At 41.2% G+C, this 23,772-nt stretch overlaps 1 protein-coding gene across 2 annotated transcripts in view; it reads right to left on the minus strand.

Moving 5' to 3' along the window:
* LOC116295520 (uncharacterized) overlaps window positions 1-23,772 on the minus strand; it is a 65,468-nt gene that overhangs the window by 11,847 nt on the left and 29,849 nt on the right. For both annotated transcript variants that reach the window (XM_089028693.1, XM_089028700.1), the window contains 27 exons: window positions 23,145-23,503; window positions 22,689-22,851; window positions 21,819-22,152; window positions 19,848-21,047; window positions 19,307-19,692; window positions 18,761-18,956; window positions 18,018-18,648; window positions 17,324-17,577; window positions 16,422-17,000; window positions 15,846-16,032; window positions 15,543-15,757; window positions 15,171-15,332; window positions 11,845-14,811; window positions 10,634-10,753; window positions 10,041-10,526; window positions 9,723-9,962; window positions 9,477-9,653; window positions 8,749-9,102; window positions 7,772-8,377; window positions 7,210-7,695; window positions 6,233-6,877; window positions 5,148-5,606; window positions 4,074-4,517; window positions 3,371-3,966; window positions 1,896-2,777; window positions 1,086-1,535; window positions 350-545 (listed from right to left, as the gene is read on the minus strand). In XM_089028693.1, coding sequence (XP_088884819.1) covers window positions 350-545; window positions 1,086-1,535; window positions 1,896-2,777; window positions 3,371-3,966; window positions 4,074-4,517; window positions 5,148-5,606; window positions 6,233-6,877; window positions 7,210-7,695; window positions 7,772-8,377; window positions 8,749-9,102; window positions 9,477-9,653; window positions 9,723-9,962; window positions 10,041-10,526; window positions 10,634-10,753; window positions 11,845-14,811; window positions 15,171-15,332; window positions 15,543-15,757; window positions 15,846-16,032; window positions 16,422-17,000; window positions 17,324-17,577; window positions 18,018-18,648; window positions 18,761-18,956; window positions 19,307-19,692; window positions 19,848-21,047; window positions 21,819-22,152; window positions 22,689-22,851; window positions 23,145-23,503 — 13,774 coding nt within the window. The remainder of the gene's footprint in view (window positions 1-349; window positions 546-1,085; window positions 1,536-1,895; window positions 2,778-3,370; window positions 3,967-4,073; window positions 4,518-5,147; window positions 5,607-6,232; window positions 6,878-7,209; window positions 7,696-7,771; window positions 8,378-8,748; window positions 9,103-9,476; window positions 9,654-9,722; window positions 9,963-10,040; window positions 10,527-10,633; window positions 10,754-11,844; window positions 14,812-15,170; window positions 15,333-15,542; window positions 15,758-15,845; window positions 16,033-16,421; window positions 17,001-17,323; window positions 17,578-18,017; window positions 18,649-18,760; window positions 18,957-19,306; window positions 19,693-19,847; window positions 21,048-21,818; window positions 22,153-22,688; window positions 22,852-23,144; window positions 23,504-23,772) is intronic.

The raw sequence follows: 23,772 nt of genomic DNA on the forward strand, positions 1-23,772 counted from the left end.
GCGAACAAAAAACAAAAGACAAAGAACAAACAGAAAAACGAAAATAATAGAAAACAGAAAAGCATGACAAAATAAAATGAAAACAAACAAACAAACAAAAAACCAAACAAAGCGAACAAAAAACAAAAGACAAAGAACAAACAGAAAAACGAAAATAATAGAAAACAGAAAAGCATGACAAAATAAAATGAAAACAAACAAACAAACAAAAAATGAAAATATATACAAACAAAAAAATACTAATTGCAAACAAAACTACCAAAAAAAAAAAAAAAAAAAGAGACAAAGGCCACAATTGCAACGACAACAATTGGAAGAGAGCTGCAACCACAAAACTATCTGTTCTTACCAAAGTTTCCCTTTTCTACTCTTTCAAGGAGAGCCTGTAGACTAGCCATGAGATCCTGTTCGCGAAGCTGAGATCCAGCAGTCATGCCTTTGTGTTTTGATTTGTCTGAAGGAGCAGCCTGTTGGTGGGCTTCCTGTGTTACGTCACCTTGTCCTCCTTGGCCACCCCCACCAGTACGTTCTTGCTCACGTGTGGCCTACAATAGAGGATGGAATAATCCAGTCAAATATAAAAATACGACGCTTTTTTATTCCAAAATACCGCTGTGTTTACAGACTTATTAGAAACCTCTAGCATCAGGTTTACCGCTAAATGCCAATCAGGCCCAGAAACACCCGTAAACACGGAGAAACACTTAGCATAAATGATATTCAATATGGCGGCTCTTCAGGAACACCTTGCGAAATGTTGAAAGTTGGACGGAAAACAACTGACGTCGAACTGCAGTTCGAGGTTTGCGATACTTAGCAAGAGTGTCGTGCTAAGGGTCTCTATTAACTCTGAGTTAGTAACGTCTCAGTATCAAAATATTTACAAATACCAACGTACTATTTAAACAATACAAACACTTAGAAATTGAAGGACATTCATTGGGGTATAGGAATATATTAAACAAAATTGAGGATAGCCCTGGCCAACAAAGAATACCAAACTAACCCTGGAGCATTGAAAATCTTTGATAAAGTACTAAGCTATAAGAATGAAGATCATTTACTGAATCACTATAGCAACTTACTTTAATCAGCGCAGATACATCGAGGTTATCAAGCATTCCCTTGAGCTTGTCTGTTTGTTGCATAATACGATCAAAGAATCCCTTCAAATCAGCTTGGTGTCTCGAGAGTTGAGAGCTCATGTGTAACGTCTGATCTTCAATCTTATCGTACAGCGTTCTTACATTGAAGTTCTCAAGTTCGAATTTGACATTGTGACTTTCATAAGATGGCGCTCCTTCAGCGACACCACGTGGCCCAAGTTCTTCAGGGTTGTCGTCTATTCCTGGAATAGGTACCACGGGTACAGGCGCCCCCAGGGCTTTGTATTTGGGCCTTAACGATGCTATGGGATACTTTCCAAAACTTCTTGGCCGCCAAATGAAAATGGCGATGATCAGCATAATCACACAGATGAACATGAAAGCTGTCATTCCATATATAACCTTCCAATTTGGTTCTAGATTCTGGGGCTGTGGAAAAAGGCAAATCATTGTTAGCACAATCAATAACTACTGTAGTTTAAGACCCCGATGTCTTCACACCTTTAAAGACCGTTCGCCACACTAAATAATTTCCACCAAATCTGAATAAGCTAAAGCGGATTAATGGTAAAAACTTTGCGGAAATACCATGCATTCTTGTTGGACTTCTCGACTATGCTTGACGAGAGAGACAATTATCATAATGAAGAGACACAATTCGCACAAAATCATTGTATTCGTATCAGTTACACTGAAACGGTTTTCATCGAGTAACCTCAAGCAAAAACGTCAGAGATTTAACCAAATGAGGTTTATATAGAAATAATTTTTTTCAAGTGCTATTCCCACCTCAGCTTTCTTCACTCCTAGTAAGTTATAAGTCTTTTCATTTGTAGCCTCCATGGTTCTGTTGAAGGGACATTTTTCTCCCAGTTTCATGACAGAAACAACGGTCTCTCTTGACGGCACGGCGTTATCATAAAACACGAACGTTCCTGCTTCCTCAAACACGTGAACAAACAGGTAGAGAGTCTTGTTTGTCTCGGTGATAATAGAATGGAGCTGACGGAAGTTTCCATAGTCGAACGAAGGATTAGTATTGAACAAGTGGTTCTTTCGGTATCGGGGATAATGACTCAACGTGCGGTTCTGCTCATTGATGAGGATTTTGAAGACTAACGATTGTCCAATCAGGAAACAGAATAACGGGTTTTGGACAACTTGGCTTGCGTTGTTGCCTACTGAGGTTTCATTACTGGGAAGGGTAACAGCCCTCCGTCTACGACGCGCAGACACAGTAGGTGCTTGAGTAGGAAATGTGACGGGCGTTTGTGATACAACTTCACTAGCTTGACTGAAATCCCGCGGGATATAACCTTTAATACCATCTGCCCCGTACGAGATAATCTCAGAAGAGTGATCAGTACGATCAAAGTCACTAACGCCAAGTTCTCCTGTGATTGCCTGGACGGTGGAATTCGAACCGTTTGAGGTCACTAGTTCTAGTATACCCAAATCGTTTCTTCGGACGGTAAACTTGGGTCTTGACGCTTCACATTGAAGGTCGCAATCAATTGGGTTATAGTTACAAACGCATGAGCCATACTGTTCTTTAAACTCCCCGGGACCACTACATGTTATTTGTTTGCACTCTCTCTGCAAGTCTTCCATAGTTTTGCATTGCCTTGTGGATGATTGGCGGTATTGCCCGTTACCACATCGAGTATCAACCTAATTTATGGGGAAAAAATCAGAATGGTAACTTTGTTGTTGCCGTAGCGAGGTCGCATCGAGAAAAAAAAAAGAAAATATAACACATTAACAATGCAAAAAGTAGAAATGAATAAATTGGAATTGAGAGGAAAGATAAAAGAAAAAAAACAAAACAAAAAAAACAACAACAAACAAACAAACAAAGATAAGGATAGGAAAGACAGATTTTAAAGTCAGGAAGGGTTAAATGTAATAGAGGCTTTGCTTTATTACATGATGGCAGCCATGACAGGAGGCACAACAATAGAGTCTGGGAAACTGAATTCTTTCTCATGTAAATCAGATTAAACCAGATTCAATTGTTGCCGTTTCCTGTTATGGCTACCATCACGTGATGACGCAAAGCCTCTATTCGGCAAGCTTATACATTTCAACGGTTTGCTGTAAAATTGATTTTTCGTTGCCTTCAATCAAAACTAATCTGTCGGTAGCTTTTATCAGTATCTTTGACTTGCGGCAGTGAAAAAAAAAAAAAAAAAAAAAAAAATTCCAACGAATACCTTAACTTGAAAGTTTGCATGAAAAAAACAAATGCAAAACATAAAATTTACCTCTGGTTGACAGTCGTTGTCGCTATTGCCTTCAGATTTCGACAAGTCAGCTTCATCAAAATAGACATAACCGGACTTACACTGACAAGATCCATCGGATATCTGGAAAGCCCGATTAATACCAATACATGTACACTTAGCCTGGCCTTTTCCTGCGGTAGAACTGCTTCCACACGGCCTACAAGCCGTCCTTCCGGCTACATTGTTGAAAGTATTATTGGGACACAGATAGCAATCAGATGGACTTGTTGCTAGGGAGCGGTTACCATAGCTACCTGCAGGGCATGGGTACTTGTCTCCACTCCCCAACGGACAGTAATATCCCTTGGGACATGGGTTCTGGTGTGGTCCGATGGTACCAGCAGGACAGTAATACCCCGAAGGACATTCAGTACAGTTCAGTCGTTTTTCATCATTACCATAGGTGCCAGCTGGGCAGATCTGACATGTCTGGGTGTGGTTCTCACGTGGTCTATCCCTAGTCAAGGAAAAATAGCCTAGCTTACATAAATGTTGGTAAGTCGATCCTTCTGGACAGTAGTACGGGTATTCACAAGGCACTGGAGAGGACCATCCTTCTTCGCAGTAAGTTCCACCTAACATCACAAAAAATTAAAAGATCATATCAATATCAATACAGGCAACAACTTATGGGGAAATAAGTCGTACCGCAGCCTACAACTTCTTCCTAGACTATACATACCTGGACATATTTTTGGATCCCTTGTTTGTATTTTGCAGTAACTTCCAGCAGGACAGAGTTTTTCCGATACAGATCCATTGGTACAAAAATATTTAGCCCGACAAATGATACCGTTTATGTTGGTTCGGTTTTCTGGACAGTAATGTCCTCCCGGACAATAGCCACAATCCGTTACATTTTTGGCACCAGGAAATTCTCGACGCCGTCCAGCCGGACAAAGTGTTGGCTCCTGAGCTCTTAAGCAGTAATATCCAAGAGGGCATCTGCTGTTATTATAGTTATTCATGCCTGTAACGTTACACCAATGTCCAGCGGGGCATTCGAAGCAATCATTGAGAGTTTTGCCTCCCGATATATCTCGATAACGATGGATTGGACACTCCTTGGGATATGTTCCTAACTCACAGTAATGACCAGGAGGACAAGGAACTCCGGAAGCCGACCCTGGAAAAAAAAAAAAAGTTTAGACCAAAACAATTTCGGTACCACGGTTAATCAGATTAATCAAGTGCATTCAAAACAATTAGCGGTTTCACCTAATGTAATACCATATAGCTAGTCAAACATGCACTTTTCTTAAAAAAAAGTGCACCTAATCCCTGATACAATACTTTCAGTATTGATTCTACATAAAGTGAATAATTGAATGGTGAAATATTTCTTCATTTGAATGTTGCGTCTTTAAGTTATGAAGGTCTATACTTTCAATATGTTACTGACTGTGACGTCACCCCAGGCTTTTGAGTGTAATTCGTTTTAATTCTTAATACTAAACACTAGCCATTATGAGACATCAAATTTACAATTAATATTGTGGAAACCTTGTGTATAATGATGATGCTTTTTTTAATACTGTTTGTGTGAACCAGTCAAAATTTGTATATTTAATGAAGCCTGAGGTGACGTCACAGTCAGAAAGTATTGTATCAGGGGTTAGGTGCACTTTAATAGTGACAAACTCTTCTATTGAACGAACATATCAAGGATGACTGAAAAGCTGATGTAACCATGTCCCAAGACTGTAATTTTTTGGATTCCTCTTCATGAATATTTCGTCATGTTTAGCTATCTTACCGTTCACACAATATCTTCCAGCAGGACATGTAAGACAGTCCGAAATATATCCAGTACCACCTGTGTAGTTTTTCATAGTGTTGATTGGACAAGGTATTGGAGCTTTGGTACCATTAGGACAAAAGTAACCCATTGGACAAGGACCTGCCTCAACTGGTGGACCATAACCATCCGGGTTAGGATCTGGACTTCTACTTTTACAAAAGTATCCCCCCATACAAGTTCTAATTATCTGACCAAGACGACAGTAGTGGCCTGTTATACAAGGGAGACACTGCGATGCGTTTGCAAGTCCGGCCATGTCGTCGTAGGTGAAAGTTCCATTTGGACAGGGTATTGGTACAGTAACCCCTGCTGGACAGTAGTGGTACTTTGGGCATTTAATGGGTGTTGGTTGACAATAATAGCCGGCTGGACACAGGTCACATGTAGATTGGCCTTCTAAATCTTGATTTGACCCTGCACAAAACAAAATGACAGTTTAACTATAAATATAAATATACCAAAAGAAGTATTTAAAATACCCCAGTTTCAAAATCTTTGTTGTACAAGGTTAGCCTCAATTTCGTATGGAATTATTTTGATATTTTAGGTTTGTATTGTTGAAGTTGTGTATTCTCCACTTTACCGTTGGTATTTGTGAATATTTAAACACTGATACGAGGCTAACCCTATGTTAATGAGTCTGCGATCAAGGAACACAGCGGTATTTGACTAATTCGAAGACGTCTATTGAATATAAATTAATAATGATAATCGACTGAGGGTGAGGGTCAAACAACAGAGATCCCGTCCAATATACCTCTTTACTGACCTTGGGCTTTTGCCCATTTCAGACCACGTGCCATTCTTTAGAGAATAAGATTCTTGTTTTTTTATTTTATGGTCTAAATTGGGCTATAGAGGTATATCATAGTGTGCCCTATAAAGTCATAGGTTGTGATCAAAAGTAACAAATATTAACAAAATTTTACAAGAGGTACAACATTTACGACAGTTGGCTAAAAATGTACGAAAACTTTCTTAGAGGCGAAGTACAAGTAAAAATAAATAAATAGATAGATGTCCATTGGAAGATTTATTACCTGGCTTGCACTCTATTGGATCTGCTGTTCCTTTTGGACACTTGTGATTTTTCGGGCAAATATATCCAGTTGGTTGTGATACATTGGCTCTTGAAAACTCTGGACAGCAATAACCAGGGTCACACTGGGCTGTTGGTTGCTTGTTCCCATAGCCTTCACAGTACCAGCCAGGTGTGCAATCAAGACACTGATGTATGGATTCAGCTCCAGTACTATTACGGAATGTCCCTGGAGGACATTGTTGAGGTGTTTGGGTTCCTTCCACACAATAATGTCCCTCAGGGCAAAGTCCGTTTCCGGGGTATTTTGCACTTGGACCTGGAGTTGAAGAATTAGCCCCGCCTTCACAGTAATGTCCCTTTGCGCAATCCCCCTTCGGCCTTGTACTTCCAGCCTCTGAACAATATTCCCCAGCAGGGCAATCAGTACATAAGTTAATGTTATTTAGACCAGTTTTGTTTCCATATGTGCCTAGTGGGCAGGGTTTAGGCGTTCCATCAGGACAGTAGTATCCAGCTTTGCATGCCACGACTTGAGTCATATTTTGGTACGGACACATACTTCCTGGACTACACTTGGTACAATTTCCTTGGCCCTTGTTGGGTTGATAAGATCCGGGTAGGCAGCTACGAGGAGCGTTTGTTCCTAAAACCAAATCAAGTTAAATGTTAAGCAACGTACGTCAAGAAAGGTTTTGAGTTCCCTTGAAACGCAAACTCTTACTTGCCAATTTTCTACTTTGATTTTACAAGGTTTATGTAACGTTTAGTTCAGCTGTGAAAAAGAAGGTATTTTCTCTAAACATTTACTGTGGTTTTCGATATTCTGCAAACTCAGATATTTCAATGGTTTGTTGTAAAATCGGTTTTTACTGCCATCAGTTAAATATAAAAGGTACCGACTGATTATTTTTGGTCGACGGCAGTAAAATAACAAATTTCAGTATTTCGCGAAGAGGCTATGTAAAACTTACTCACCGGCCGGGCAGTAGAATCCAGGAGGACACAAATACCCCATATTGGGATTATCAGGTTCTGGCTTACTCGAACCTCCACTACACACATAGCCTGCGCTACAGTCAGGAGCCACACCACCTGTTATTGTAATATTCGGACAATATTTTCCTATTGGACAAGGCATGCATTCTGCTTTTGATGAAATGCGACCAGTGTTGTGGTAAAATCCTGGAGGGCATGGTTCTGGTACCTTGGTGCCATTGGTACAGTAATGACCAGGAGGACATGCGGCATTAAGGTATTCGAAAGGAAAGAGTTGATGAGGCCAATTAACAGATGCAAGCCGATCATTCTCAGGGTTTGGAAGAAGGGCACCTTCTCTGCAGTAGTGTCCGCCCCAACAAGGACCAGTAGGTGCATCTAGACCTGGGGTTCTACAGTATGAGCCTGATGTACAGATTGTACAGTTATCAGCATTCTCCAGCCCTCGCTGTCCACCGAAAAATCCTGAAAACGAGAAGAGAACAATTAAAAGGACAATGAGAGTGAATAAAAAAAACTTGCAAAAGCGTGCAATACTTACGTTCGGGACATGGAAAGTCTCTGTAGTCACCAGTTCCTTCTGGGCAATAGTGACCTGTTTCGCAAGGTACTGGGTTTATGACAGCAGAAAACGTGTTGTTGCAGTAATAACGAGCTGGACAAGTCTTGCAAATTTCTTTTTGCGGCTCATTCTGGTAATATCCATTCGTACATCGAAGAGGGAAAGGACTTCCTTTAGGGCAATGGTGACCAGGAGTACATTCCAGACCTAATGGTGTAGACGTGGCCTGACCACCTGGACAATAATAACCTGCAGCGCAATCGTCTGTGGGCTTATCAAGTCCAGTTCCCCCGCAATACTTTCCTGAAGTGCAGTTCTGACAATCTTCGAGTTTAACGTTGCCAAATGTACCAGAGAATGTACCTGCAGGACAAGCCTCTGGTACGCCTGTGCCGTTAGGGCAGTAATATCCTGGTGGACATTTTGCCTGGTTTGGAGTAGTCGAGCTATCATTGCAGTAGTATCCTTGGCTGCACTGTGCTGTGGGTGTTTTCAACCCGGCATGTGCACAGTAGTAACCCAAGGTACAGGGTTTTGGACGTTTGGAACCAAGGGGACAAAAGTAACCAGCAGGGCAAATATCACCTGAAGAATAATACATACAAAGGCGGATTATTTCATAGTTATAATTTAGTAGTGCTATAATTGAATCCTTTTTTTAAATGATTAATTTATCCAATACATTTCATTCAATCACTGAATGTTTTCAAGAATAATTCCACAAGTTAACTTGCGAATTAAAGAAGTGCCTTAGTAAAGAGCAAAAAATCAGAGTTCAGAGAAAGAAAGGAAGAAAAAAAAAAAAACCCTCAAAGCACAACAAAAAATCAACTCTACTCAAATATGACACCAAGCCAGTGGAACTCGAAAACACATTGGTGAGACGTGAGCGCTCTCACCGCTACGCAACCCGTGCTTCCCTGTGTAAACATTTTACGATGTTGAGATAGTGGTACCTGTTGTCTTGTTCCAGGCTGGGCAAACACACTCAAAATTCCTGTAGCAAGTATCAGAAGGACTGGTGGCATTGTCGTAGTTGGCGCTGCCAATATCTCCAGGCTTTCTTGACCAGGAACCGCCGGAACAGTAAAAACCTTCGGCACATTCACCATTTGGCTCTACCCTTGCGTACCCCTCGCAATACCATCCAGCAGGGCAGGATATGCAGGCAGCTTCAGAAGACTGCTGTGTTAGGTTATTATATGTACCAGGTTTACAAGGATACTGTTTAGCAGTAGAAGTACTCAGCGGGCAATAATGCCCGACTGGACATGGTTGTGGGTTCTCGGTAGTTCCAGTACAGTAAAATCCTGAAACAATAAATATTCTTTCAGAGATACCTTCACTACAGTTAGGTACTAGTTGAAATACAACGTACTACAATTTTACAAATAAAAAATATAACTTGGTAGTTATCTAACGACTGCCAGTTTGGTTGATAAGGTTTCTTCATGGGTCTCTTTGCTTTCAATCAAAATGACTATTTATATTTTCTGAGGAAAGGTCTTTTTTTAAAGGAAAGGTTGTACTCAGAAACAAATGACCTACCAGTAGCAGCAACAAAAAAAATGAGAACATTATCAACATTATTGCCGTTGTCGTCGTCATCATTATTATGAACAATCACAATTATCAAGAAAACCATAGCACACTAAGAATCTTCACAAACTCATCTCCAGCTTACCTTCCGTACATGGTTCGCAAGCTGCCATTTGGGGCATTCGAGCAAAAGAGCCGCTTTTGCATGGTGATGGTATGGCACTTCCTTCTGGACACTCATTGCCGACGGGGCAGATGCCACCAATACCAGTGTTGGCACCACTTGGTTCGCTCACGTTAACACCAGATGTACAGTAATATCCTACCAGGAAAAACATAAACTAAGTTCTGGACGTTACTTTTAATACTTTAAGTTACCACTGTGCCTCACCTTTTGCGCATTTGCCAGTGACTGAAGACTTTCCAGGTACTTGACAATAGTTTCCTCCAGTACATGGTGTGCAGTAAGTTTTATCTTTTAGACCAGTTTGATTACCATATGTACCGACAGGACAAGGTACTGTGTCATATCCAGTACCGTCAGGACAATAAAAGCCGATTGGACATGGGTCGGGAAGTACGCCTCGAATACACTGATAGCCTGCTGGACAAATATAGCACTTGTGCCCACCTGGAAGATTAATTACAAATATTTAGAGGTTTTTAAAAAAATTTCATTAAGATTAATATACAGCGTTTTTGATTTTACCTGTATGATTCATGAAAGTTCCATTTTCGCACGGAGCAGGTGCTTTGGATCCCACTACACAGTAGTGTCCCATTGGACATCTGTCTCCTGTTACACCATCAGTAGGATTTTTTCTTTGGGCACTAATAGTGCAATAGTAGCCTTGGTCACAGTCGTTTGTCACGGCTATGAGTCCTGTGGTCTCACAGTACTTTCCAGGATCACACGCAACGCAATCAGTCCGGTTCTCTTTTCCTCGATAAGGGTTGTACGACCCTTTAGGACAAGGGACAGGGATTGGGGTGCCTTCAGGGCAGTAGCTTCCGTTTGGACAGTCAGTTCCGTATGGTTTATTGATGGGCGAAGGTTCCTTAGAACCACTTATACACCAGAAGCCCTTAGAACATTTCTTAGTCGGAACAACTGTAGGGGAAGGACACCAATATCCAGCATTGCAAGGATGACATTCCAAGTCATTCTTAAGCCCTGTGCGATTGCCAAACGTGCCTGAAAAACAGAAAGTCGTCATTTGCGCAAAGTTTCTTCTTCCGAAATTAATTAAGAGTGATAATTAGATTATATTTATGTGTTTCTAACAAAGATATTAATATTACCTGCTGGGCATGCAGCTCCTTCAGAAGAACCTTTGATACAATAGTGCCCGAGAGGGCAAACATCTCCGGTTATTCCGTCAGTTGGTGTAGGCAAGGAGGCATTAAGGCGACAGAAGTGTCCTTTAAAAAGAAAAAAAGGTTTACCCTTAAGGTAGCTCCATATAGTTAAAAGGCTTTTGAGGTACATGTTACATATTGTTGTATTAAAAATAAAACAAAGTATGTATTGACCCTTTTTTGCGCATTGTACTAATATTAGTAAATCAAGGTTTCAGTTTTTACAAAAAAATATCACATGACGGGTCGCCATAGCAACGTAACGTTAGTCTTAATTGAGGCTTTTTTGTAATAAAAAAAATTAAAGCTCGAGTTTTTCGCGGTGAATTTTTTTCTAAATTTGTTAAGTGAAATCATACTACTTATTTCATCATTTGACACCGCGACTTATGTATCCCAACGACAGAACCTTAGATTTAACGCAATTTCTGTCTTTTCACAATTAAAAACATTCTGTCGTTAGAACTCGCTAAATATTTTGCAAGCTAATTGCTTTTGATATCGAAAAAACACTGTAAAAATTTGAAGACATTTTACCGCCAAATTTCCGAGATTTTTAATTTTAAAAATCGCGCACAAAAATTAGTCAATTACGTCATCAAAATAAAATTTCTACAAGATCCGTATTTGCGCATGTGCGAAACTGAGCGAGCGAGGTAAACATTTGTGCCAGCCAATACAAACCCACCGACTATCCATGATATTGCTGAATTTCTCGCGGAATTACCACTCGCAGGCTCATCGATAATGCACGAAATATTAAAATTGAACTTGTTTTGAGCTTCACTTGAGTCGTTAAAAGGCACTGATGTAATTGTTTGGACATTTTTTTGGATTATTTGCAGTGTTCTTTTATTCCAGCATGTTTTGAAAAGTAATTTTACGACATTTTTTGAAACTGCTTGGCGCACCGCCATCTTTATTTTGTTTTTCGTGGCTTTAAAAGCTCGCGCCATCATAAAACTCGTTCCCATTTCCCTCGCGGTAAAAATTAACTATATGGAGCTACCTTAAATACTTGCTTATGTATAATGCAAACGTGTCAACATTACATTAACAAATGACAAATGCATTAACAGACAAACAAACAAACAAAAAATCCTGGAGCATACAATCTTAGAACATAAATTAAATAATTGTTATATCATACGAACCTTCATTACAAAGATCTGATGGTTTCACCAGCCCTGCTGCTCCACAGTAATATCTAGGAGGGCACGGTCGACATCGCCCAACCTTTTCTAAACCAGTCTCATTACCATAGGTACCAGGGGGGCATGGATGTTCTTGTTCAGTAGCTGTTTGCCGAGGACAGTAATTTCCAGCAGAACATTTGACTGGATTGATAACTCCAGTAGATAAAGACGTTGGATCACAGTAGAAACCGGGAGTGCAAGCCTTACACGTCCATTTTCCTTCTTCATCTTGATAAAACCCTGGTTTGCACTTGGATGGAAGTGGGCTACCGGTTGGACATTCATAACCCTTTGGGCATATTTCTGTTGCGTTGTTAATGGACCCACTTGGACAGTAATAGCCCTGTAGGCACTGGAATACAACAGACGTTGCACCAGGGGAAGGGCAATAGTATCCTGCTGTACAGTCTTGACAATTCTCTCTCTTTTGGTTACCAGTATCGGGAGAAAATGTTCCAGCTGGACAAGGTTCTTCCATGGGAGTGCCTTTGACACAGTAATGTCCTGCTGAACAGTTGACTGGATTTGGGACAGTATCACCACCTTTGCAGTAAAAACCGGCATGACAGTCTCCGGAAGTGGAAGAAAGCCCTTCTCTAGAACAGAATTTTCCTGCAACACATGGTCGTGGTTTTGAGGAACCCTCAATACAATAGTGACCTATTGGGCAAATTCCACCGGTATAATTGACAGAATAGATAGGGCAACTGAAGAGATTTGAGTTATTGTAGACATCTCTCATGTGAGGCAAAGGACGAGGAGAATAAGCCGCTCTCGTACAATACCATCCGGGGTCACATTTACCATTCGGATACTCGCGTCCATAACCTTGACAATATTCTCCAGGTGGGCAAGGTGTACAGTCTTCAGCCATCGTTCCTCTTGTTTTATTATTGAATGTTCCAGGTGGACATTTGAATGGCGTGGTCGTCCCTTCAGGACAAAAATGACCAGAGGGACAAACATCTCCGTAAGATTCAGACACAGGATTCGGAAGGACTGCACGACCAGAACAAAAGAATCCAGCATCGCAAGACCCATTAGGTGCCGATAAACCATATGCTGCACAGTATTGACCTCCATAGCAATCAACACACTCTGAAGAGTTCGTTAATCTGTAACGTGGCCCAAACGTTCCCGGTGAACAAGGTTCAGGCTTATAAGACCCAGACAAGCAGTAGAACCCGGGCATACAAGGTCCTCCTGTTACTGTATCGTTAGGATTTGGAAGACTTGCTCTTTCGATGCAATAGTACCCTTCATGACATTTACCAGTAGGAGAAAACTTCTTGCCTTCAGTAGCACAGTAGTGACCTTTAGTGCATGGCGTGCACTGTCCCTTTGACGCAAGCTTTGTTGTGTTACCAAATGTTCCAATAGGGCATGGATATTGACTGGCTGATTGAGTTCCCTTAGGGCAGTAATATCCAACAGGGCAGTCCGTGGGAGCAACAACACCGTGGGATGAACTATTTGCACCACTAGATGAGTTCACTCGTGCCTCATTTGGATCACAATAACTTCCTTCAGGGCACTGTATACATTGATCTTGCCTTTTGTATGGTTGATATTCTCCTGCCAAACAAGGATTTTGTTGACCACTACCCTCAGGACAGTAGTGACCTGGCTGACATTCCTTATCTGGGGGAGTCATTTCAGTTTGCCCAGCAGGACAATAGAATCCTTTAGTACAGTTTCCTTTGGGATAGTGCATTCCAAATTGCGGGCAGTACATCCCTGGAATACAGGGCAAGCAGTTGTTCTTAAACTGGTTGTATTCTTTGTCTGCGTAGGTTCCTGGTTTGCAAGGTAATGGGTATGGACTTCCAGTTGGGCAGTAGTGTCCTTTAGGACAACGATCCCCGTTTGACTGATTCACAGGATGTGAGGAAACCGTACTTCCATTGCAGTAGTAACCAGCCGTACATAACCCAGCCTCTTTATCAAGATAATCTCGGTCACAGTAATACCCAGAAGTACATGGTCGAGGTGCATTAGCACCCTCAGGACAGAAAGATCCTTTTTTGCAGTAACCACCTATACTTCCAATTAAAGGACAAACTGCTGTGCCATTGCCTATGTCTGCGGTATTTAAGGGTTCTTTTTCCCAAGAACCTCCACTACAATACCACCCAGGAGAGCAGCTTCCAGCTGGACGTTTCATAGCATTCAATGGACAATACTTTCCTGGTGGACACATCTTACAGTCGTCCTCTTTGTTTCCCATAGTGTAGTTCTTGTAGGTACCTTTGGGGCACGGTGAAGGACTGGCGGAGCCGTTTGGACAATAAAATCCTTCATAACATTCAGTGTAATTAGAGGATGCATTAGGACAGAAATGTCCTTCGGGGCAAACATAACAGTGACTCTGCTTCCACAGTGAATTATATTCACCACCTGGACAAGCTTGAGGAGACGGTGAGCCAAGAGGGCAAAAATGTCCAGGAGGGCAGGGACCTCCAGTGTCAGTAACATTGTTAGGATTACGAATTGTAGCTTTTTCTATGCAATAAAAACCAGCGTCACACTCCCCACTTGGCCACTCCAAACCTGGTTTTTCACAATACCACCCACCTGGGCAAGCCCGGCAGTCACCACTTTTGGAGCGACTAGTTTGGTTGTTATAGTAGCCTTCAGAGCATGCTATAGGAGATAGTGCATTACCAGCTGGGCAATAATGACCAGTTGGACATATACCAGCATCCCCTCTATGTCCACCCATGGGGGTTCTTGAATCTGATCCATTTCGACAAAAGAAGCCATCAGCACACGTTCCTGCGGGAGACGTTGCATTGATACTATCGCAGAAGTAACCAGGGTCACATGCATGACACTGACTTTCCTCGTAAATGTACTGGACCGGACTGTAAGTTCCACGAGGACAGGGATTCCAATTATAACCAGTTCCAGCTGGACAATACCAACCTATTACAAGTTACAAGCTGAATTAGCTGATACTACTTTAAAGCTTTAAATAAATAATGAATGGGATTAACAGTGGGTTCCACAGAGTGGCTCTTCCTCCACTGGATTGCAATTGGAATTCAGTAGAAAAACCGGAGAACCCGGAAAACCCTCAAAGTACAGGAGAGAACCAACAACTCTACTCACATACGACACCGAGCACGGCCAGGACTCGAACCCGGGTCATATTCGTGAGAGGTGAGCGCTCTCACAGCTGCGCCACCCTTGCTCACTACAAAAGTTGGTCAAGGAATTAGAATGAACTTATAAAGATGGATAATAATAATAATATTAATATCTTAATCGGTTATAACGCTTACCTGCCGGACAAGGTAAAGGCTTGATGCCATTCACACAGTAATGTCCTGCGGGACACGTATAACACTTGGAAGATGTTGTATGATTCATGAAACTTCCTGGTTCACATGGGAAAGGAATAGGACTACCAGACGGGCAATAATGGCCAATCCAACACCTACCCCCTAATCAAATAAATGGAATCGGTATTCAAAATTATATTACACGATGCTAAAAAATGAAATTACAAAAACAAAACCTAGAGTGCTTGTCTTAGTCACAACAAGAAAAACCATGGCAAATGGAATACTTTATTTTAATCCCTGTTAGAAAGTATGGATGAAGAATTTCACAACCGTGAATGGTCTTGCCAAATGTAAAATCAAACTACTTGCCTGTCTCATCGTCAGGTGGCTCTGACACAGATGAATTACCACGGCAGTAAAACCCAGCAGAACAATTTCCAGACACCGCTTCCAGACCAGGCTTGTCGCAAAAACTTCCAGGATCGCATAGCTTACATTGAGACTGAGATTCAAGTTTTTCTGTTGGCCCATAGCTACCCGCATCGCACGGCACCGTCGCTGTAGTACCTTTCGGGCAATAATTCCTGTAAGAAGCAAAAGAAGCAAAATTTTAGCTATGTTATGTAATTTTGGAAGTAAATAGTAGTTTATATACAATTAATATTTATTTACCCTTTTGGGCAAGGCTTTCCCGTTATTCCATCAGTTGGACTAGACGTGTTGGCACCACCGTAACATATAAAACCAGCTTTACATTCTTCGGTCCACATTTTGTTACCAGTTCCTTGGCAGAATTTTCCGGGTGGACAGGGACTGCATTCCGCAGCATTCTTGCGGTGCGTTTTATTTGTATGTGTTCCTTAACAAGAAAGCAAAGTTTAGTAAAAGAATGTTGCCTGCAGCAATTTAGTATTCGCAAATGAAGTAAAGAAACTAAATCACGCTGCAGCGTTGCCGCAATTGTTTACAGAAACAATTTCGGAACATTGCTTAAGTAATAGCCCTCCTGCAATCTGTCTAGCAATAATTCCATTTAAGATCATTTATAACAACGACGACAACGACAACGACCACAAACCACAGCAACAACAACAATTACAACATAAACAACAACAATTACAACATAAACAACAACAATTACAACATAAACAACAACAACGACAACAGTAAACATTAGCTGCAGCAACATTAAAACAGGTTCACATTAAAACTATTTTTTGAAGCATAAAGATGTTATATTTCACTAACCTGCAGGACATGGGTATTGTTTTGCTGACTTGGTACCATTCAGACAAAAATGTCCCGGTACACAAGGTGAAGGAAGCTGAACTCCATGAACACAGTGAGTAACATTGATTATAGTAGCATCACAATAGTACCCCTCGGGACACTCTTTACAAGAGCTTCCTTTGTACTCATCCTGATAACTCCCTGATTCACAAGTTAACTGTATAGGACTTCCTGGTGGACAGGAGTGACCAGGCGTGCATTCATATTTTGTTGGTCTACTGGTTGATTGACCAGGTGGACAATAATATCCACTATCGCATTCATTCGTAGGACCACCAAGACCTAGAGAACCACAGTAATAACCGGCTAGACAAGGGCTACAATCTGAAACATTTTTGTTTTCGGTAGAGTTTGAGTATGTTCCTTTGGGGCACGGTGTAGGGCTGTACGTTCCTCTTTCGCAATAATGGCCTTTTGGGCAGACATTTCCTGTTTTATTATCGCGAGGATTTGAAACTTTGGCTCCGAGAACACAGAAGAAACCAGGATCACAAGGTGCAGTGACGTTCGCCAAAGCAGAGGCATCACAGTAATATCCTAATTAAACAAAAAAAAATGACGATGTTGAGAAAAATCATTATTAATTCATGTCATGTTCATTTATGCAGTAACTGAAGAGGGATTAAGTTTTGTTTCTAATTTACACAAACTTGTCTTTGAAAAAACTCACTAGACCTTGAAGATGACTTCCGCTCAGGTTGTCCAAAAGTCAGTCACCACCCACAACAATCTTTCTCAAGACTACACTCACCCGGACGATTGCACCCCACAAACTTGATTTCAAACCATTAACTCTTACAGAAACAAGTTGAGAATCATTCAGTTCATGAAATGTTTTCTAAATTCCATTGAATTCTTACCTTTAGTGCATGGCACTGGTTCGTGTGATCCTGCTGGGCAGTACTCTCCTGGCTGACACATTCCTCCTGTGGTAGTATTAGGACAGAAACACTGAGTTATATTGGAACTGTTGCTGTAACCGACAACTCCCAGATCTGTTGGTTTATCGGTCCATGCCCCACGTATGCAATAAAATCCTTTAGAACATTTGCCTGACGGCACATCACGTCCCTCTGAACCACAGAACTGACCAGGTGGACATGGCTTACAGGAACTAAAACAGAAGATATTAAAAATGGTATTTAGAGAAAGTGTACAATGTACTGGAAAAAAATAATAAATGAAAATGGCTACCAATAGTCTATAGATTACAAATAGTCAAGCTACTACCAACTATCCTAACAAGGGAACTTTAAAATGCCGTAGAATCCATAAGCGCTAGGCTTATACTCATTCGTTAGGGCTTTTGAAGGGCTTTTGAAGGGCTTTTGAGGGGCTTGTGTTCGGGGAGACCTAATATTGGGGAAGGCCTTATTATACCTGGAGGTAACAAAGTTTGGAATGAAGAGGAAACGATCATTACTTTTTTGTTATTTTCCCAGTCTCAGTCACTTATGTTTCCTCAATGAATAAAACATAGGTGGGCTTCTTCCGTGGGGGGAGATTAATAGCCGGGATTTCAAGGAAAACATTTAAGTATAAAAACCAAAATACCTCCTAGTTTGCATGCCAGTTAAGTTGTTATAAGTTCCCTTTGGACAAGGGAACTGATACGGCGTCTCGGTTCCATTCAAGCAGTAATGTCCTTTAGGACATTCCATAATACAAGACGTTGAGTTAGATGGACAATAGTAACCTGCACAGCATGTTCGACATGCTGATTGTCCAGTGCGGTCATTATAAGTCCCTTCTTTACAGCCTAATGGGTATGAAGTTCCTTTTGTGCAGTAGTGACCAATAGGACAGGGCCCTCCAGATTCTGTCACGTTTGGTGGGTTGGGCACTTTGGATCCTCTTAAACAGTAAAAACCAGGATCACACTCTCCAGAATAGTCTGAGCGACCCGGTTCACCACAGTAATGACCATAGCCACATTTTTCACAATATTTGGAGTCTGTCAAGTGCGTCACATTGGAATACGTCCCTATTGGACACTTGTAAGGTTCACCAGTTGCATTTAGACAGAAGTGTCCTTTAGGGCATGGCCCTGCATCTCCTGTTGCACCGAATTCTGGAGTTGGTGTATCGGCACCTTCACGACAGTAGTATCCAGCACTGCAGGAGCCGGTTTCTTTGGTGGCATTAGGGTATGCACAGTACTTGCCGGTACCACATTGACGACAGGCTGAAAAATCAAACAACAAGTAATGTTTTTTTGTTTTTTTTGACTTTATCCTGATATTTATTGGATATATATCGAATTGATTTAGTAGAAAGAAAGACAGGAATCTACGTACATGTCACATTAGCAAGACCTCCTCTGTCATCGTAGGTTCCTTTTGGACAAGAACTCCAGTTAAATCCAGTACGTAATGGACAGTAGTAACCGTACGGGCAACGTTCTGGATCTAAACTCTTATCATTAACACAGTAGTACCCAGCAGGACATGGTATACAGGCATCTGCTAGAGGGTCTTTCATGTAACTTCCATCCTGCAGAGTTAAATGAACAGGCATTAAGTTAAGTTTAGAACACACACAAAACCCAAACTCAAGTTCGCAAGAAGTGTTGGCTTGGGCATTAGAAGCCATTTTCAAACAATCTGGATGTTTGGGTTGCAGAATCGCTAGTCAGAAACAAGTCGGATAGGAAAAGTCTTGCTTATAGCGTATGAATGGATAAATGGATCAAGTAAGTTTGAATAGCGTTTAAGAAAATAATTTTGACTTGAACCAAGCAAAAAGACGAAAAAAAAAAAAAAAAAAGACAATGACGACAACGACAAGATAAATATGAATGAGAAATGAATCAAGCATGCAACTTTATTGGAGAGAAGACTTACTTCACACGGTATGGGCTGTGGTGTCTGACCGGGGCAATAATGTCCTGGTGTACAGTTACCCCCAGTTATGCCATCCTGTGGTGCAGGATGTGTTGCTCTTCCTGAACAGTAGTAACGTGGATGGCAAGGACCACTTGGTGTTGTCAGCCCTGAATCATTGCAAAACATCCCAGGCGTGCAATTTGTGCATTCTAAAGCGCTCCTCAGTTTGAATGCATTCGAGAAAGTACCGGCAGGGCAGTTTTCAGGGGTTTTAGTGCCCTTTACACAGTACTGTCCTTGGGGACACTCACGTCCCCTCACGTTATCAGTGGGCGTTGGTGTGAATGATCCAAGAATGCAGTGATGACCCGCCGTGCAGTATTCAGTGAAACTGTCAGAGGAACCTGTAGAGAAGTAGTTTACATATCAATATCTCTGAAATACATATAATTAGGGAATAAATATAGGCAAACAACATGGATAACAAGTTGATTGGTATAACAAAGTAAATAAAAATAATTAAATTAAAAAATCTTATTGCAAAGAGATAAAAATTTACCTCTACAATAGGTGCCGGGCGGACACTTGATACACTGGTCGGCGCTGTAATATTTCGTTTCATTACCATACGTGCCCTCTGGGCAACCATGCTGTGTTGAGAATTTAGTTCCATTTGGGCAGTAATAACCCTTAGGGCAAATATACGAAGTATATAAAGTAAGATCGTTGGTATTATCACAGTAGTATCCAGCAGGACACTCTTTGCATTCTTCCTTTTGCACTTCATTCTGATAAGTTCCAGATTCACACTTAACAGGTGCCGGACTTCCACGTTTACAGTAATGACCTGCAGTACATTGAGCGGCATTTGGATTGTCCTGGCCACTTTCGCAGTAGAAACCTGGGTTACATTGCCCTGTTGGTTTCGTGTTTCCCATTCCTCGACAGAAGTACCCACTTACACAAAGGGCACAGTTCCCTATTTGTTTGTTCCCGGTGTTATTAGAATAGGTTCCGTTAGGGCATAGTTCGGGTACCTTGGTTCCCTTTATACAATATTTTCCTTCAGGACAGATGTCACCCGTTACTCCGTCATTAGGTCGACTTATTTTTGCTCCACCTGTACAGTACCAGCCAGCGTCACACTGCGCAGTCTCTGAGCTGAGTCCTTTGGTTCCACAGTAATACCCTCCAGTACACAACTTTGGTTCGTGCGAGCCTTTAGGACAGTAAAATCCAGGTTGGCATTCCCCTCCGGTAGAATTTGAGGGGCATAAGCAATCTCCTGATGTGAAGTTATCATAATCTCGAGGCCTATTCTCCCACGCAGCCCTGACACAAAACCAACCTGCATCACACTCGCCAGTCGGTCCTGAGAGACCAGAAGCATTGCAGTACATTCCACCAGGGCAAGGGAGACAGTCACCCAAATTCGTAGCCATCGTCCTATTATTGAAATACCCTTTCGGGCACGGAAATTGGGTGGAAAATTTCGTTCCATTCGGACAATAATGACCTTCAGGACAAGGACTGGAAACATAACCAGTAGATCCTTCAGTACAATAATATCCCTCCATGCATGGAAAGCATTCAGCTTCTCCTGTGTTTGGATTATACGTGCCTGCAAGACATTTCTTGGGGACAGACGTGCCTTCTGGACAGTAATGACCCACAGTGCAAGGCCCTCCAGTTGACGTGGTAATGGTAGGTCGGGCTGTATTGGATCCTCTCTTACAATAAAACCCGGCTGCGCATGGGCCTTAACAAAGGAAACAAATTGGTTACGTTTTGTTATCTATTAAATGAATAGAGCCCTTGCATTGATTTCCTAGAGGAATTGCTCTGGGGACACAATTATAGGCCATCTTTTCTTATGCAAAAAAATCCATTGTTTTGTCCCCCAGAACAATTCCTCTCGGGAGTCAGTGCAAGGGGTCTATATCTATATAACACAACATGGCAATGAATAAAAAGCCGTTATCATGACGGAGCCGGTATCATGACGAAGTGGGTTTTGTCATTAATAATTAAATGATGATGATATTCTTAGCACCGTTGGAAAAAAAAAAAAAAAAGGAAAAAGAAAAGAAAAGAAAAGAAAAGAAAGTGTATACAACTGTTTTGGAAAGTGTTGTCGGTCTGGGCCCGGTTGTACGAAGCCTTGATAGCGCTATACGATGGATAAATCTTATCCAGTGGATAAATTTATTGGATTACAGCATCACTTTATCCACTGAATAAGGATTTATACGTTGGACAGCGCTATTCACCCTTCGTACAACCGGGCCCTAAGATCTGAAATGCCGGGGCGATCTGATATTAAACGGAATTTTTGTGTTTTCATGTTTTCTGACTAAATTACGGAAAATCACATTCCTAACTCAAAGACCATGTTCGTATTCCAATATAATAGGAAACTACGATGTTCGGCATTAAATATATTACATTTTGCAGAGTGTTACTCGTTCTCAGATTTTCGATCTCCGACCGACAACGCTTTTTGAGATAGGTGTATATAGCATAAGTATACCTGTAGGACTGGTCAGGTTTGACTCTTCGCAATAGTGACCATCCGAACAAAGTGTACAGCTTGCAGCATCTTCTAACTGAGTTACATTCGAGAACGTTCCATTGGGGCACCCAATCGGTTCTGGAGTACCTTTAAGGCAGTACGACCCTTGAGGACAAACACCACCTATTCCTGTAAAGTTAGAGTTTGGCCTTGGGGTGTTGACACCAAGTTTGCAGTAAAAACCAGCATCACAATCGCCTGAAGTTGCACTTGGGAACTCTTTGTTGCCGTAGCCTAAACAGAATTTGCCGGGTTTACATGGCCAACATTCTTTATCACCAGCAAGTCCAGTCTAATAAAGAAAGTATTCACCGTGAATAGAGGTTTAGCATTATCACGTGATGGCTGCCATGACAGGAGGCAGGAACAATTGAATCTGGTCTAATCTGATTTACGCAAGAAAGAATTCAGTTTCCCAGGAGAACAAAAATATATTGTTGTGCCTCCTGTCGTGGTTGCCATCACGTGATGGTGCAACGCCTCTATACAAATATTTAAAAGGAAGACACTAAGACTTCCTGGGCTGATTTTAGCTTTATTAACTAAATAGGGTGGTTAATATACGAAACTTTCGGATCGAGGCCTGTGTAAATGTTTTCCCATTTCAAATCCCTAGTCATTCGTATGAGTATCATTTCTTTATCTAACGGTTGTGCATGAGAAGACGCATGAATATGGATGAAACTCAAACAAAGAATCTTGTTCTCAAGAGAATGACACGTGGTCTGAAAAGGGAAAAATAGTACACCCAAGCTAAAGAGGTATATAACATCAATGTTGAAGACATATTACTTTAATAATTATTGGAATTATATATGTCGTTCTTACCTGGGGGTTGTAGGTACCAGGAGGGCACTTTGGCTGAGAGATACCTGTTCTTTTTGGGCAGTAATGTCCTGTTGGGCATGGCAATGGTGTATGAGCATCTGCACCTCCTTTACAGTAGAACCTTTCTGGACAATCTAAGCATTTAGCAAGTCCTGTGATATTGCTGATAAGAACAAGAAAGCGAGAAACATTGGTTAGCTACCGACTATATATCCGGGGGCAAACAATATCTTATGAATGCAATTTAAACGGCCGCTTTTTTTCCCGTATTGTGATATAAACACACTGGAAACTGCAATACCATCGACAAGCAAGAGAAAAATTCGGCTACACCCGCTTTAATAATATCCCTCAGCTTCCCTTAGTTGTTCATGAGCTCTATGTAGGGTATGTATAACAATCTTCCATTCATGAATAGCTACTCATTGCTTTAATTGAAGAAATGGCATTTTTTACCTGTAGGTACTATCTTCGCATTCTCTTTTTGTGGCACTTCCTTCGGGGCAGTGGTAACCCACTGGACATATATTCCCTGTAACTCCATCCGTTGGCATAGACGTAACGCATCCCCTTTCACAGTAGAATCCTGCACTGGAGTTTCCAGTCGGTGCAGTAAGGCCTCTACCGTTACAGACTCTTCCAGGATCACAGCTGATGCAGTCTGAAGAACTAGTACGTTGCTGGACAGGGTTGTAGGTGCCGTTTTTACAGGGGTATTGGTAGGGACCTTCGGTGCCTTTGGGACAGTAGTAGCCGGGTGGACATACACCTCCATAGTCCGAGGTCACGTTGTAGTTAATGAATGTGCCATTATCCTAAAATTGACAAATAACATTAAATGACATTAAATGATAAATTGTTATACCATGAAGATACATTTTATTTATTATCCTTATTTTATCTTATTTTATAGATTTTTAAAGGTTCCATTTAAAAGAAAATTTCAATCATAAAAAAAAAAAAAAAAAAAAAAGGAAAAAAAGAAATGAAAAAAAGAAATTTCAAACAAATAGGATTCATTCAATTTTGATGCAAATTTTTGTAGGAAAAAAGTTACATCAGCTTAAATTTCAAATCAAAGTAA

Source organism: Actinia tenebrosa, unplaced genomic scaffold (assembly GCF_029948245.1).
Source record: "Actinia tenebrosa isolate PJP-AT-01 unplaced genomic scaffold, QUT_ActTen_1.0 PGA_scaffold0__85_contigs__length_37466705, whole genome shotgun sequence".
Classification (NCBI taxonomy): domain Eukaryota; kingdom Metazoa; phylum Cnidaria; class Anthozoa; order Actiniaria; family Actiniidae; genus Actinia; species Actinia tenebrosa.